This window comes from Bactrocera neohumeralis, chromosome 6 (assembly GCF_024586455.1).
Source record: "Bactrocera neohumeralis isolate Rockhampton chromosome 6, APGP_CSIRO_Bneo_wtdbg2-racon-allhic-juicebox.fasta_v2, whole genome shotgun sequence".
Taxonomy (NCBI): Eukaryota; Metazoa; Arthropoda; class Insecta; order Diptera; family Tephritidae; genus Bactrocera; species Bactrocera neohumeralis.
The window spans coordinates 41,638,458-41,655,168 of NC_065923.1; the positions used below are offsets into that span (position 1 = coordinate 41,638,458).

General features: G+C 34.9%; 2 protein-coding genes across 7 annotated transcripts in view; one reads left to right on the forward strand and one right to left on the reverse strand.

The window, feature by feature from the left end:
• LOC126763526 (uncharacterized) overlaps positions 1 to 5,968 on the forward strand; it is a 55,898-nt gene extending 49,930 nt beyond the window's left edge. For 5 of the 6 annotated variants that reach the window (XM_050481094.1, XM_050481095.1, XM_050481096.1 and 2 more), the window contains exons 10-11: positions 2,018 to 2,293; positions 2,376 to 5,968. In XM_050481094.1, the coding sequence (XP_050337051.1) occupies positions 2,018 to 2,293; positions 2,376 to 2,681 (582 nt within the window). In that variant the 3' untranslated portion in view covers positions 2,682 to 5,968. The remainder of the gene's footprint in view (positions 1 to 2,017; positions 2,294 to 2,375) is intronic. The other variant, XM_050481100.1, reaches the window with a different exon arrangement.
• Positions 5,969 to 8,402: 2,434 nt separating this feature from the next.
• Positions 8,403 to 15,067, reverse strand: LOC126761748 (uncharacterized). The gene is made up of 7 exons (XM_050478125.1): positions 14,907 to 15,067; positions 14,617 to 14,849; positions 13,913 to 14,555; positions 11,886 to 12,113; positions 11,459 to 11,615; positions 11,120 to 11,259; positions 8,403 to 8,716 (listed from the first exon to the last, which is right to left on the reverse strand). The coding sequence occupies exons 1-7, from the start codon at positions 15,006 to 15,008 to the stop codon at positions 8,471 to 8,473; spliced, it is 1,749 nt and encodes a 582-aa protein (XP_050334082.1). The 5' UTR covers positions 15,009 to 15,067; the 3' UTR covers positions 8,403 to 8,470.
• Between the last annotated feature and the right edge of the window lie 1,644 nt (positions 15,068 to 16,711).

A 16,711-nucleotide genomic window follows, 5' to 3' on the forward strand; every position in this document is an offset into this window, starting at 1 on the left:
TGATAGTTCGTGGCTGATTAGATAGCCGGAACATTTTTAGAGTTTTTAGACTCTAAAATTTGGACCAACTTTTTGATGTTTAGTTAAAAATTGCGGTTGAGCCTTGAGCTCTTTACGGATTAAGGATTAGGATCTCAAGAGGACTTCTCTTTATCGAAGGTTTTAAGAGTGATCGATAATACATTTTTCTACATAATGAAACCATAACAAGTCGCACACATTTGTGCTAAATCAGTAATTCAATCAATAATTTACCTTTATCCGAAAAAACTATATTTTTTTTATATGTAAGTACATTTGAATAAGAATCCGTTGAAGCAGGCTTTGGAAATAGCAGACAAACGAAAAAAAGTGGCCTACTCCAAACAAAGAAAGTTTACTATCTGTTTCTCAAAATGGTTAAAAAAATGAAACTTAATGGAATATTTAGTCAAACGAGGAAGATATTTATCGGAAAGATCAAATAAAAACAAGTAAGGAAACGCTAAGTTCCGGGTGCAACCGAACATTTTATACTCTTGCAATTCGCAAGAATCAAATCTAGGGGAACACCTTAAGATGTAATATTTTAAACTTTAATACATATATGTACATATGTATTATATCTAACTGATGATATTCGGTATAAGGTTTGTTAGAAAAACGAAAATCATTATATCGTCACCTAAAATGAAAAATAACGTATGATCAAAATTGAGTGTTTCATTGATTACGATTCACTACTTAAAATTACATATATATAAGTACATATGTATGTCCAATGTTGTGACGTTATTTTACATTTTAGGTGACGATATGTAGTATATGGGAGTCGGTAGTAATTATTATCATACCACATACTAAGAAAATGCTCCCTGGGTTGCATTAAGGTACCTCACATACCATCACCAATCATATGGTGTTAAGTTCGAAAATCCGGATATTAGCTATATGGGGCTAGGTTCTCCCAATTGTATTTATTTTAGGCACAAAGATACACAGTTATGAGTAAAACACATTCTGAAATTTTCATTGAGATAACTCACATATTGGCCGATATGTGCGGTACCAAGTCACCCGGAAGTTCGAAAAACTTTATTAGGTATATGGTGTCTCAGGGAAGTATTTACCCGATTCAATCCATTTTTTATACATAGAGTTACTATTGTCAGGAAAGGATTCTCTCTGAATTTCAATTATATATCTCACACATTTACCGATATTTTCGGTCAAAGGTCAACTATAGATACTGGGGTCCACATATTCGGTACCTAGGGGCTTGAAAATTTTTTTTTGTTATTTTCGCTTTAGTGGTTTAGGCAACATCTGTAGCTGTTGCAAGCGTATAAAAAAACAGAGCTAGGTGTAAATAAAACAAAATGAATCAATAATAACGTCACTACAAATATATTTGCTGGCCTGCTTATTAAATTATTTAGCTTTTTATGTCAATTCGAATATTTTTTATTATGAATGAATACCATTCGTTATTCACACCAAGCTCGTATATAACAGTTTCAAGCCGTTTTGCTTAGTGATTATGATTTTGGTTGTTCTCCTGGTTTGTATTTTTGCGTCTTTTAATTCAAATTTAGGCTTTGTTCGTATCACTCACAAATTATTATTTTTAATCACAATATCAAAATCTCGATTCATTTCATGAAATTCATTAATGTGATTTTATTTTTTCACTTATTCCAATCATGATGTTTGAACTCACTCCCCATCATCAATCGCCATCATCAATATTTATTATTTTTCTTCAAAAATAAATAATAAATTAAAATGCGACACTTATTCCAATCTGCCATAAAAACAACGTAACGTTAAAAGCGAAAAATGTCGAAATTTTTTTAACATCATAAACGCATACATACCCACACACATATCATAATATACATATGTAAATTAATTTCCATCAAACATACATACATACATACATACTTACATGTAATATATAAATCAAATGCACTCACGAATTGGCTAATTGAAAATTGAAATCAAATTCCCTCAAAAAAAATATAATGCCAACCAACAGCGTCTAACGCAGGACATTTGCAATTTGAGTACGCTCTGCAGCAATTACAAAAAACTCTCACCGACAGTTGAGTTTTCGCCTTTGCAACAGCAATTACTCTGCCCCAACCAAACGTCGTTGCACAACATAACAACCGACGAGGGCGACATCATTGGCAATGGGGCGGAAAATGATGCGGAGAGCATTTTGAATGTGCTGAAAATGTGGCAGACAGAAGGTCAATTCAATGAGCTCAAGATTCGAGACTTTCTCAGCACGTTTGTTAAATGCCAGCGGGTATTTATTGCAATACAATATTTTCCTGAATTATTTATTATTGCCTATTATTAACATACATAATATTTTCTGTGAAATGCAGTGTGTGCCAGAGCAGAAGCAGGAGAACAGCAACAATGAGCGCTTGCGTGTGTACGCCAACCAATTGCAGAATGTATTGTCAGTGCTGCAAGCATGCGAAGAATCAACACTAAATTATGCAGATTTGCAAAAGCTACGCTGCGACATTGAGGTAGTTAAGGCGAACGCAAATTGGTCCAGTATAATCGCTGCTGATCGAATGGCGGAAGTGAATTGTAACAATGGCAAGCTGTTGAAAGCTAACAGTAATAATAGCAATGAGGATGTTAATGCCAATGCGGCGTTTGAAGAGAAGGAAGTCAATTGATAAGTTGAATAAATAAATGGTGGGTTTCCTATAAATAGAATATGACAAAAGGTTAGTCAGGATATTTAGATGAGGAATCAGCATAATTCGCTCCATACGCCATCCAAAAATGTCCATTTATGTATATTTATTAACTAATTAGCGTTATTTATTGCATAATATTTAGAACTTACGTTTAAGGGCCTAAATGCCACAGAAATGAGTAGTTTTATAAAGTATGCTTAGCGTTTGCCGTCAATCATTCTTTGCTTGGCTTCTTTGGGCAAAAAATTGATCGGAAAAGAAACTAGCTTATATGCGACAAGGAGAGACTTAAATAACGTTACTGAAATTTGAGAAAGCTTTTGTTATTGAAATTATTTATTACTACTATGTGCAAAAAGTAGTAAGACTTTGTTCATAATTTTGAAATTCTTAATTTATTCTTTAAAATCTATGTCGGCTCTCAAAGTGATCCTCCTTGGCCACAATACACGCGTGCCCACGTTTTTTTCAATCCTTGGAACAGTTGTTAAAGTCAATTTCCGGAATAGCCTTCAGCGCACGTATCGATTTACGCTTAATGTCTTCAATTGACTCAAAACGGTTTCCCCGGAGCAGTTGTTTGAGTTTGCTGAATAGCCAGAAGTCACACGCAGCTATATCAGGCGAATACGGTGGTCGCGGCATAATATTGGTTGAAAATTTGCCGAAAAGCTTACGAAGAATCACTGCAGTATGCTTCGGCTCACCTTTGCCACGATATTCAGTCAATTGATCATCTGTTTCTAAGTCGTAAACATAGATCTAAGACTCATCGCCAGTAAAAATACGTTTCATGACATCCTGGTAGTCGGAAAGCATGTGAAACGCGACGTTGTTTTTCGAAAAAATTTAGTAATTTTGGAACCAATGGAGCTTTCAATTTTCTTAGGTCCAAATGATCTTTCCGATATTCCAACGATCTTTATTTTATTGACCAATCAAAAACACTTGCCCATGTCAAACAACATTCTGAACGTTTCGGCACCAGAAATTTGATTCCGCACACAAAATTTAATGGAACTTCTTTGTTGAATAATTTCACTCATCGTCAAAATCGCCAAAAAATATATTTTGAGATTGTGCCCCTGCCTTGAACAATAAGCTATGCTATTTACCTGGTCAAATAAAAAAAATTTAAACAAGGACTTGATTTTGATCAATCAGTCTACATAATAGTTGTATGCTATAGTGGTCCGATAACGGCGGTTTCAAAAAAATGAGCAATTTTTTGGGGAGATCATATGAAAATTTTCAGATCAATAGGTGAAATGCTGAGGGACTAGTTCACGATATAGTTTATAAAGAGAGAGACAGAGGGATGGCAGACGGACTTTGCTAAATCAACACAGCTTGTGACGCTGATCATTTATACATATATGTACTTTAAAGGGTCTTCGAAGTTTGCTTCTACTGTTACAAACTTCGTGTCAAACCCGCCATTTTATTACCCGCTAGGATATAAAAAGGGATATCAATCTTTATTAGAGTTGCTATTAAAAATTTTACATATTTTTTCACAAGATGGCAGACTTGTAAAAATAGACTCGAGAGGCAAACAAGTTTCAAACACTGTTTTCAACTATTATTCGAATTAAGTACAGTTTTTAAGTGCTTTGGAGATTTTCGATTTTCATCTAGCATATCCAAAGTACTGCAAGTGCAGCCGACAAAACTCGCTGACACGCACACTAATAAAAATTTTATGAGATTATTTGATCGTCTCCAGGGAAATTTAGGACACTGAAGTTTACTTTAAGGGTTTTGAATATTATGAGATATGAAGACTATATCATTGCACTTCGGTTGTATTCTCTGTTGACGATATTTTAGAACTTATATATGGATCACCGAAACACTACACTCTGGTCCGGATCGTTTCGAGTTTTTACCCCTTCAATTTGATATGATTCTATTATTCATTCACCCATCTTAGTTGAGTAGAAACCATAACGATTGTGCAGATAATATATAACAATATCTTAAGGTGATAACTTATTGTAAATTACAATAATTTCATTATATATACTTTTGGTTGTTCGCTTGCCAAGAAGAGTGTCCCCGTAATCGCAAAAGACTTCCCGTTTTGGTTTTAAAGAATTTTGAATTATGTTCGAGGATCATTAAAACTCTTTATTATGAAAAAGATTGGGACGAAAGGCTAATAATCTTTTAGTAAATCCATGTTTGACCAATGGAGGAGATAAAAATTATTGTACAGCCAAAAGTACAGGCAATACTAAGCCGGCCCATTCAAAAATTTATTTGCGAGGGTTATTCAAAATTTTTTAATAACACTTTTTAGACAGAACAGATCTGCCCAATATAAATAATTTAATATAAAAAATTATTAATAATTTATAAAAAAGAAAGTATTGATAGAATTAGTATATTTTTTTGTTTGGATAATTTTGTATAATAAGTTTATATAATGAACTTAGCCAAACTTTTACCTGCTTGTTTAACAAAAACATATTTCTTTCAGTTAATTTTAAAGTCTGACAGCCCGACTGAAATTGTTTTAATAGCCGCAGTATTATGCTTTCAAATACTATTTTGTACTTTTTTTAAATAAAAATTTGTACATTTTTCGAAGGCTTTCTCACTTTTTAGTAACGAATATAAAAAAACATTAAAAACTATATAGCGAACCACGCTAGTATAAGAGTAGAGTATATTAATAAAAAGTAAAAGGATTTGTAATGAATTGTATGTTATTGCGTTTTCGAAATAGCCTTTGTATGTCAAGTTGTGCGGAACTAATAAATTTAAGTCCAATAATACCTTTTATGAAAAAGTAATTAGCTTTTAATTTAATTATATCAAATATATTATGCGTCCTTCTTTAAAACCTTATTACAGAATATATCTAATCGCTTTGCTCAAAACTTACATTATTTGGAGTTTTGTTCGAATACAATATATTTGTGGTAATAAATTATGTAGATGTATGCTTAGATATTCTAATGGAAGGGTTTTCTTTAATTATAGTAGCTTAAATAAGCCAATGCGTAGCTAGTTCTTGTTAGTATTATTCTGCCAACTAATTTTCAAAATTATATTTAAAATTTTAAACGTGAACTTAATTATACAATTATTATACTTAATCAATGGCCAAACATTTCCAAATTCCAAAATTGTTGATAATGAATTATTATTCGAAAATACATATATAAGGCGCGTAGTTATGTATGTTACAGTGTTAAATGTTGATTATACTCGAATTTAATAAACACTAAAAATAAAAACAATTTACAAAAATAATATTTTAATTGTATACTTACATTTATGCATAAGCAAATGAAGTAAAAGGTTTGTATTTAGGTAAAACTCGTGAATGGCATTTTTTAAAAGCTTTACAGAGAAATATTCTCTATATTCTATTCTCTATGAGCAAAAAATAGTAAGGCTTTTTTATTTAAATTTCGCGTGTCAAATGTCACATCAAAATAATAATTAGTTTTTAGTATACGCTCGTCTTTCTGTAGTACATAAAGTGCATTCGGCGAATTTTACAGTGAGATTATTCAACAAAGAACTTCCATTTGTCTGCGGAATCAAATTTCTGGTGCCGAAACGTTCAGAATATTGGAAAAGGCCTTCGGAGATATTTGTTTGTCGCGTGCAAGTGTTTTTGATTGGCACAAATTATTCAAAGGAGGTCTTGGATCTATGCTTACGACCCGGAAACAAACGATCTGTCGGCCGAATATCAATGGCAAAGATAAGCCGAATCCGAAAAAAAGCAAGTCAAAAATCAAGGTTATGTTGACAGTTTTCTTCAATTATCGTGGTGTGGTGCACACCGAATTTCTTCCGACCGGACAAACTGTCCACAATGAATACTATATGATTCTTATGCGTCGTTAGCTTTTTGCCAAATTTTCAATCAATATCGTGCAGCAACCACCGTATTCGCTAGATTAAGCTCCGTGTGGCTTCTGGCTTCTCAGCAAACTCAAACGACCGCTCCGGGAAAACCGTTTTGAGCCAATTGAAGACATTAAACGTGAATCGCTACGCGCATTGAAAACTATTTCGAAAATTTACTTTAACAACTGTTTCGAGGGTTGGAAAAAACGTTGGCACAAGTGTATTTGATTGAATTTTAAAATTATAAATAAAGTCTTGCTATTTTTTGCCCATAGTAGTATATAATGTTACAGCGAAAGATTTTTGAATTTTTTGTTACTGAAGTGAAAATTTTTAGGCGGATGTGAATCGGAGCTCGTACCGGTTACACAGTTTCAACTTCAAAACATCGATCCGTTGTGATGTGTTCGGAGTTTTACTAAGTATTCATCATGAAGACACCCATAAAGCGCTTTTAGTCTGTCACAAATTAATTGAGACCGCTAGTATTAATTCCATCTAATTCGCATGGTACGCCAAGGATAGAGGTAAGGTTCGGTTAGGTTATACCAGCTAGCTGTCATGCCATGCATAGACAGATCCTTTGTAATGGCAGATGGAGGTTAGTTTAATACGAGTCGCAGTTTTGAATTTAATACATACTTAATATCTAATTCTGTCGTTTCATCTAGCCCCTTGCAAAGCTTTTAGATTTCTAAATCGAGTTCCAGGCAAGGCCAAACAGAAGTATAGATTTCACTCACACCTACCACCATGCATTTTCAACTTTCAAAAATGTCATGGATAATAATGCCCATACAGCTCGTATATGTAAGTTTTTACGTGTGACTAGGCCAACAACCGTCCTTTCGAGATCGTGTGAGTAAAAAGCATGCGTGTTTTTTCCTCCGTTCCCTTGCACATGATCTTGGCGATCCTGAAAGTACTTAAGGATATCCACATGGTTTGGCAACCAAGTGGATATCACTTCTGGCAATATAACCGGCTTTTTTGTTGGTTTGGTTGGGAATTTTTTTTGCGTGGCGGGTCCAAAACCTAGTTTACATCCTTAGGGAACAACGGACGGGATACTTCGTCAAAGACCGGAAGTCGTGAGCTGCTTGAGCTATATATAAAAGAATCCTTTTTGGCCATTCACCGCGTAAGCGGTGTCTACGCCAATAAAGAAAGAGTCTCACCGGCCATTTCGTTTCCCGGAATGCCCTTGTGGCCCTGAATTCAGTATATGCAACCGCTTATATGGAAGATACTGAAGTATTCCGAGTGTTTGAAGGGTTGCCGGTGATCTAGCTTCGTGCAATAGATACCTGTGTCCATTCCACCAGTAATTTTTGATCCAACCGTATAGATGTTAAAAGTTCGACTGGTGTGTCGCTCTCCCCTGCCGCTAAGAGGGTATGTGGTCTTTAACTACCGAGGATATAACTTCCTTGATATTCTGTCAGCATAATACACGATAGTGGAGAAGAAAGTGTTTAGATGCTTTTACTTCACCTTTCAAGGCGAGATACTCTTACTTACGGCGTGTATGTCTCTTAGAGAGTATACTGTTAGAACGCCTACAATTGCAGGTACTTTAATAAACCTCTCACTTTCCGCTCTGAGGCAGAAGGATTTCGTAGTCACACAAGGCTTGGTTGTTGAAGAACGATGTGCACCCAATGAAAAATTTCGATTATAAATTTCCAATATTAATAGTACATTTGGATTAGTTCAAGGCCTCTTCTTCGTATGGGTTGCAGTTTTAATAAGAATATAGCGCCTCTTGTCGCTATATTACTTAATCTTAATTAACATTATTAAAAAAAGAGATTGGCATCGTCTGATTATAACAATATTTTATTGACTTAATTTACTTTTGTTTATACTCGTATATTGTACACAAATTTTAATTATTATGACCAATTAGAATGTGTCAAAGAATCATAGAGAACTGTAGAAGAATGTTGGGAACCATAAGGGTGTATAAATTCATAGGCCGACAATATTATAAAGAGAAAGAACATAGTGTAAAATATGATTAAAAAAATACCAAAGCTACGGCGCAATTCAAAATTAGAAATGCTTAGTGCAATAAAGGTATAACCGATCATCAGGAACAGAAACACGTATATCGTAGAATTGTTGTTAGTGATGAAAAGCTGCAAATAAATACAAAGTAAACATGTAATTAAAAAAAGTATGGAAGAGCTTATTTCCGGCCCTAACCGAAAATTATATACTCTCACAATTTGTACGAAGTAAAATCGTGTGAATATTACTAATAATTTCGAAATTTGTTATTTGACGAAATTTTATACCAATTGAACTTGTAGACACGAATTTGTGAATCAATATCACACAATTTTGAGACTGAATTACATTATACTAAACATAATTTATTTTATTTAGAGAATTCGCATAATAAGCAATATATACAAGGTGAGTTTCAAAGTAAACAGGACATTTTGAATCTAGCGCCCCCTGGTGGCACCATCTGTCGACTGGTGCGTTAGAATCTGCTGTCTTTATCGATTGTCCAGTGAGAATTTCATGACATTTCATGGATTGGAAGTGAAGTTATTGCGTTTTAAGTGTCAGTATGTTTGTGTTATCGGTGCGAAAATGAGTTTCAAACAAAGAGGCAAAATTAAATTTTGTTTTAAAATTGGTAAAACTTTTTCCGAAACGTTTTAATTGATGAAACAAGTTTATGGTGATGATTGCCTATCCCGTAGCAGAGTGCACGAGTGGTTTCAACGTTTTCAAATTGGTCGTGAGGACATAAATGACGATCAACATGTGGGCCAATCAAATCCGTGATCACCGCACATTCCATCGAAACTGTGCGTGAATTCATCAAAAATTAGCCGAAATCATCATTGAAATTCATGTAAAGGGAATTGAACATCTCCAAAACATCGATTCATCGCATTTTAACCGAACATTTGGGCTTACGAAAGCCCGAATAACGCGAAGATGAAAGTGGGCGTTTGTTGCACGATAATGCGCCGTCTCATCGATCGACGCTTGTGACCGATTACATGACCAAAAATCGCATTTTAACCATTAACCACTCCCCGTATTCACCTGATATGGCACCGTGCGACTTCTTCCTTTTCGGAAAAATGCATTTGCCCATGTAGAGACCAAAAATATTTTGAATAAAATAAATTGATTTTGCCAAAAAAACCATTTGTTCTGTTTTTTTTTTTAAGTCCTGGAACACACATTGTATTATATTAGACATGTGAGCGTCAATGAAAGTATGATTGGTTTCATTAATTTTTGACATCAAATCCCATTATGCTAAATGTAATATTTCAGGACCCGGAAAGAAATTCTGATTGCCTGATCAGAGTTTCCTATATAATATATGAGGAATACAAAACGTGACACTTTTCATTTTTATAGCTTCCTTATTCCTTGAATATCTATCTTATAGTTCTTTCTACTTATCCCGTATAAGTCAATCCCATAATTTTTTTTTGACAGATCACGTGTGATTCGTGTTAAGTGTATTGTTATTTTTGTTCAGTATTTTTTGGCATTTCAACATAATCGGCCTACTGAGCGCACTATTCCCAACACCATCACCCATCATGAGACCCAGCATTCATTATTAGATAATATTCGACCGAATAGATCACGTTCATGCACGCATATAGCAACCGTAGCTGAAAGTGTACACGAAGACCGTGGAGAGTCGATTCGGCGCCGTTCGAAGCAGCTCAGACTGACGTATGGTACGACTTGGCGCAGTTTACGTCGAGATCTTAAATTAAATGCATACAAAATACAGCTTGTGCAAGTACTGAAGCCAAGATCCAAGAAGATCCGACGTTTTCTAGCCAATTTTGTTCAGCGATTAGGCCCACTTCTGGCTCAATTGGTATACCAAGAATTGGTAAACAAGCGAAATTGCCGCATTTGGGACGAAGAGCAACCTGAAGAGATTCAAGAGCTGCCATTTCATCCAGAAAAAACAACGGTTTGGTGTGGTTTGTGGGTCGGTGGAATCATCGATCCATATTTCTTCAAAAATGATGCCGGTGAAAAAGTAACCGTCAATGGCGACGGTTATCGCGCCATGATAACCGACAATTTGATGCCTGAAATTGAAGCTCGTGATCTCGGCGATATTTGGTTTCAACAAGACTGCGCCACTTCCCTCACATCACATCAATCAATGGGTTTATGGAGAACGCACTTCAGTGAGCAGATAATTTCACGTTTTGGGCTGGTCAATTGGCCACCAAGATCGTGTGATATCACATCGTTAGAAGACATCACGGGTATTATTCGCCAGTTACCAGTCAAAATGCTCAAACCAGTTATCGAAAATGGGACTCAATGGATGGGCCATCTGAGACGAAGCCGCGACTAACATTTGAAAGAGATAACCTTTAAAAAATAAATGTCAAAGCATGTTTTTTCGAATGATAATAAACATTCCTCATTAAATTTGAGCTTTCTGTGTTTTTTCATAAAAAAAAGTAGGGAACCTCAAAACGGATCACCCTTTACATATATAATAAGTATATGGAAATAATACACCCACTTACAGGTGATGATGTATCAAAACAAGGCTGGAGGACCATGGCAGGGAAGCTACCGATTGTATTGTATACAACCAAGCCAGTGACGAGACCAAGCGCAATATCCACTTCTTCGTATTTTATTAATTCATAAACAAATATCATTTCTAAAAAGAAAAGAAATTGAAGATATATTAAATATATGCCATAACTCGATTACCTAAATTATCTTTTGAAATGAAAGTTTATCAAAATCTGTCACATAATATTATCAATTGTAAACAAGTTTAAATCTTACAAATTACAGTTAGTTTACAACACTAACTCAGTAATTGTATGTTCAAATATGTATGTATTTATGTTTACCTGTTACACTGCTGGAAAATGAAGAACTCGCAACGGCAACATCATCGAGATTCCATCGTATTAGATACTGAAGACTTTGATGAATTAAAGTATCAGCTTCCATGGTAAGTAACTGCCAAATCATGAAAGCAGCAAACAATCCAAATACACTAAAGGCCTTGAATTTGGCAAGAAAATATACAAAGGTATAAAAATAAATTGGAAAAGTGTTGTTAAAAAGCCGCTTAAAAGTACTCAGAAAGTAATCAATGACTATCTGTTCTGATTAAAACGATTTTCGTCAACATTTGAGGTGTTGATATACTACTTAATACTATTGTACTAAATAAATACAGAAAAGTTAAAAAGTGATAATGAGGATATCGCGAGATTTTTTAAAATGGCCGTTGGTCTTTCTATATTGAATGAGTTCCAGTTGCATACTTACTTTATACAGTCTGGGCGGCTCCCTAGCGCTTGCCTTAAAAAGTAAAATAATAGCGGCTAGAAATCCAAAAGCGAAAAATCCAAGACAAATTTCCAGTTTTATGTATACTATTAGTGGCAAAGATATGAGCATAAGATTCGCACATAACAGATATTTATTCCAACCTTGGAAAGGTGAACTTTCATTTATAACAGGAATCAATAGGGTCAGTATAATCCACATGGGTGCCTGAAAGTATATATATTTAACATAATATTTACTTCAATGCTTGTCTATATAAATCATTTAAATAGCTGTAGGCCCAATATACACATTTAACTACACATTCAGAGTTTGTCCGGAAGGTGATTTTCTTCCGCCGCGATTGTACTTCGGAGAGTGCGCGCACCGATTGGTCAGTTGTCTCCGAGCACTTCTCAGGACAAATCAGCTTCGAAAAGTCGATTTTTCTATTGTCTTATTAATCCTATACATCTCTACAAAGATGTCCTAAATGCGTAAGTTGTGGAGATATTACCTTGCGCGCTTGAGGTCAGCTATGTATATAGTCACTTAAGACTTTAAACGCAAATGTATTTTCAAAGTCGGTTGTCAAGACTGCTTGCCAGCTACTACATGATCTTAATAAAATTTTACACAGGAAAATTTCCAGAACGGAAGCGAGCGACCCATTGTTGTGCTACTCGAACTGATACAGCATCGTCCCCGTAAACTTCACAAATTTCATTGGTGGCTTGCGTGGCATCCTTCCCTTTTTTATACAAAAATTTCAAAATATAGCGAATTTCTTCATTATTTTCACACATTTTTGAACAGCTGTAACTTTTTTTCACATGGTACGCATGGTTGGTAGCGACTGAAAGGACATCTATAAACAAAATACGAAAAGACTTTTTCGACTACCCAATATGTAGTCTATGGGAGTTGGGGTAGTAACGACCCGATTTTATCTCTTAACTATTATCATGCCATATACTAAAAAAATTTTCCCTCGGTTTCATTAAGGTACCTCACATACCATCACCAATCATATGGAGTAAAGTCAGCCGGATGTTCGAAAATCCTGATATTAGTGATATGGGGACCAGGTGAAGTTTTCGACCAATTTTATCTATTTTAAGCACAAAGATACACTGCTATGAGTAAACTATGCTCTGTAATTTTCGTTGAGATAACTCAAATATTGACCGATATATGCAGTATAAAGTCACCTGGAAGTTCGAAAATCTTTAAATTAGGTATGTACATATATGGAAGCTCAGGGAAGTATTGACCCTATTCAACCCCATTTTGGTACAAAGAGTTACTATTATCACGAAAGGATTCTCTCTGAATTTCAATTGTATATCGCAAATATTGACCGATATTTTCGGTCACAAATAAACTATGGATACTGGGGCCCATATATTTAGTACCCTGCAACGTGAGCAGTTTTGGTTCACACTGTCGTTATGAGTTCTTTTAAGGGGATATTCTACTCTAGAATTTTGAAAAATTCGATTTTTTTCATATATTTAAAGTTAGACCCTTAAGAACATATCCTCCAAAGGATTTTTAAAAATTAAAATTATTTTAAGAGCTACAGTTACTTTAGTGACGCAGTACCTAGCCCGGTTCGGCTTGACTCACTTTTCGCATTTTTCTCGAAACTACTTTTTTCCACATGGTACCGGCGTTATCTCAAGTTCTATACAACCAATTTACTTGAAATTTTGTGAGAACCTTCTTTATATAATCCTTTATCGTTCCTACCAGCATCGTGTCAAAATTTTTGTTTTTAATATTTTAAAAAAATTCAGGAATTTCAAAAAAACGCGTAAAAAATTATTTTTATTTTATCAGGAATCTTAGCACCATTTTTTTCACCAGACACCTGTATTTTAGGTGACGATAGTATATATAAACGTCTGAAATCTTCGATTTTAAAAATTTCAAATCTCATGGTTCAAAAACACCCCTTTAATTATCTTACTGGATTTCTAAGCTTAAACTTGGTATACGCCTTTTTATACGTTCTTTATACTTACAAATAAGATATTAAAGATCATACACTTTCTTCCGAAAATGTCTCCGTAAAAATTTTGACAATTCGTTTTTAAAGGGGAATTATCGGTGTCACCATGATCCGCCGCCAAAGTAGTGACCACTTCGTCCAGCAGATCCTCTATAACATTTTCACTTTCGATTTGCTCAGGCGCAGGAATAACGTCAACATTCGTACTACTTCTCGAAAGCACCGATTTAAATGGATCGTAGAGTTGAGCGAAAAGATAAACCAAATAAACGACGATTAACGATTTGGCATGCCATTCCAACTTTAAATCTGCTCGCTCGTCTTTGGGCAGAATATCATTCTTACTTTTAAAACTTATTAAGATATATACGTAAATATTTCCAAGCAAGATCACTAACAGACTGACGATGCAGTGAAATGGTGAGACATGCAAATTCCTTTGAATTGCGATCAATCCCAATCCCAGAATATACATGGTAAACGTCTTGCTTCCCAATTCCGTGAGAAAAAGAGAGTATATCTCTTTTGGTGAGTTGCAAATAATCGAACTTTTAAATAAATTCGGCAAGATGAATAGAGTTGAGACAATAAGGATGCCACAGTGGTAAGGTTTAATTGTAGACCAGTTACACAAGGTAAGCACATTTGGTAAAATACTGCAAAAATCATTTAGAAAATATTAAGTGGCCTTTTGTATGCACATATGTAGGTACTTACAACCACCTGGTCATTACGAACACGGACAATATGAAAAACAAGAGCAAGACGAGGGAACAGACGATATATCCGACTTCGCCAAACCAAGGTAAATTGTCGATCTTCATTGTACAAACGGCAAACTCCAAATAGTTGATGAGCTTCGTATCGAAATTGCAGTGATCATTGTGACGAACGAGTTGACAGTGAGCGTCGGGATCTATATTTAAGCCTATTGGTCGAAAGCAGCTGATCTATAGAGGTTTAAAAGTTATTATGCGACTAATATGTGTTTATATATAAAAAACTACCTCTATTTCACTCGTCACGTACTGCTTGTGTCTGCGCGTCCGTGTGTGCAATTTGAAATTCGTTGCATTTTTTGTTAGCAAACCGTTAGAAGAATTACTCATGATTTCTCAGTATTAATGAATATTTAGCGCAATTGATCGAATAATAAGTTTCAATAATTTAAAACAAATGACAAAATTATATAAAGTCATAACATATCAAAACAAATGAACAAATATGTGTACATATGTAAGCGTACATATACAAATTTCCTTCAAAATGTTGCCAACAAGCAATAGAGCCTCAAAAATTGGTTTATAGTTTTAAGCACAGTATATTGTATATTTATTGAAGTGCGATTATCGGGACTTTAGACTTTAGATCTTCCTACAGGAAAAAGTCTAACAGTGTGATATCACACGAACTTGGTGCCAATCTACAGGCCCAAATGTGAAATCATCTTCTCACCAAGTTGTTCTCTCAATAAATCCATCAATTGATCTTGTTGAAACCAAATATCGCCGAGATCACGAGCTTGAATTTCAGGCATCAAATAGTTAGTTGTCGTGGCGCGACAGTTCTTTACATACCCGTGAGCTAGAAATGGACCTCATCGCTAAAAAAATTTGGGTCGAAAACCGGTTTGTATGTTTTGTGAGCCGGTTAAATCATCGGTCCATATTTCATCAAAAATTATGCCGGTGAGAACGTAAGATGTAGACTTCTTTCTGTGGAGATATGTAAAGTCTAAAGTCTAGGCGGACATCCTGCTTCGATTCAGACCTTGTAGCAAAACATCAGGTGTGTCATTCGCCAGTTATCAGTCGAATTGCTCGAACGAGTCATCGAAAATTGGACTCAACTGATGGATCATCTGAGATGTAGCCAACATTTGAAAGAGATAATCTTCAAAAAATAAATGCCAAAGAATGTTCTTTCGAATGATAATAAAAATTCCCCATTAAAATTGAAGTTCTGAGTTCTTTCTTTAAAAAAGTAGAGAACATCGAAATGGATAACCCTTTATAAGCTGAAAAAAATTCAAAAAAATTTTATAATTGTTTGAATCGTTTGAAGCACTCATTAAAATTTTCATCAATTTGAAGCGATGCACATGTGCCAACGCTTCTCCCAATCGTCAAAACATTTTGTTATAGGCACTTTCCGGGATGGCCTTCAACTCTCGCGTCGAATTTGTTTTGATGTCTTCAATTGAGTCGAAGTGTGTTCCCCGAAGTGGATATTTCAGTGTGAAGAATGGTAAAAGTCACATGGACCTAAATCAGGGAGCTTCGGTACTTTTTCAATGATATTTGTTGAGTGTTTGCCCAAAATTTAACACAAATACATACGTTAATAAATTTTGTAAAATTCGACAAACACTACTGAGGTCGACTAACATAAACAGCTGCTGTAAACACGCTGGTTGACAGATCGCGCTAATTTTTGGCATCATAATTAAGGACAGTTATATCAATTCAGAAAAAAAATTTACCTGTCTTCCATATAAGCGGGAGATGAGAGGGGGAAATGAAAATTCCCGATACTTTCTTGACAGAATGTATGTTAAATATAATAAGAAAACACCATCTATCGTTTTATATATATTTGGTTCTTTCTATTTCCACACATTTAATGATATTAATATTATAGTATACAACAAAGATTTACTGTGACATACCTTCTGTCACAACGAATCTCATAGGCCCAGCACACCGATAAATTCCAGTATCCTGTTGGTTGCTATAGAAGAGATGTGATCCGAGGGCCTTTTATCTGCATCTACAGACTGCTGTACGGTCTAGTATCAGGTGGTTGAGAGTTT

Excerpts from the sequence above, each read along its gene's own strand:
- LOC126761748 (XM_050478125.1), bottom strand. The coding sequence starts at position 15,008 with ATGAGTAATTCTTCTAACGGTTTGCTAACAAAAAATGCAACGAATTTC. Across the intron at positions 14,850-14,906 it reads ACGTGACGAGTGAAATAGAG|ATCAGCTGCTTTCGACCAAT; the intron begins GTAGTTTTTTAT and ends AAACCTCTATAG. Across the intron at positions 11,260-11,458 it reads ATTTTCCAGCAGTGTAACAG|AAATGATATTTGTTTATGAA; the intron begins GTAAACATAAAT and ends TTTTCTTTTTAG.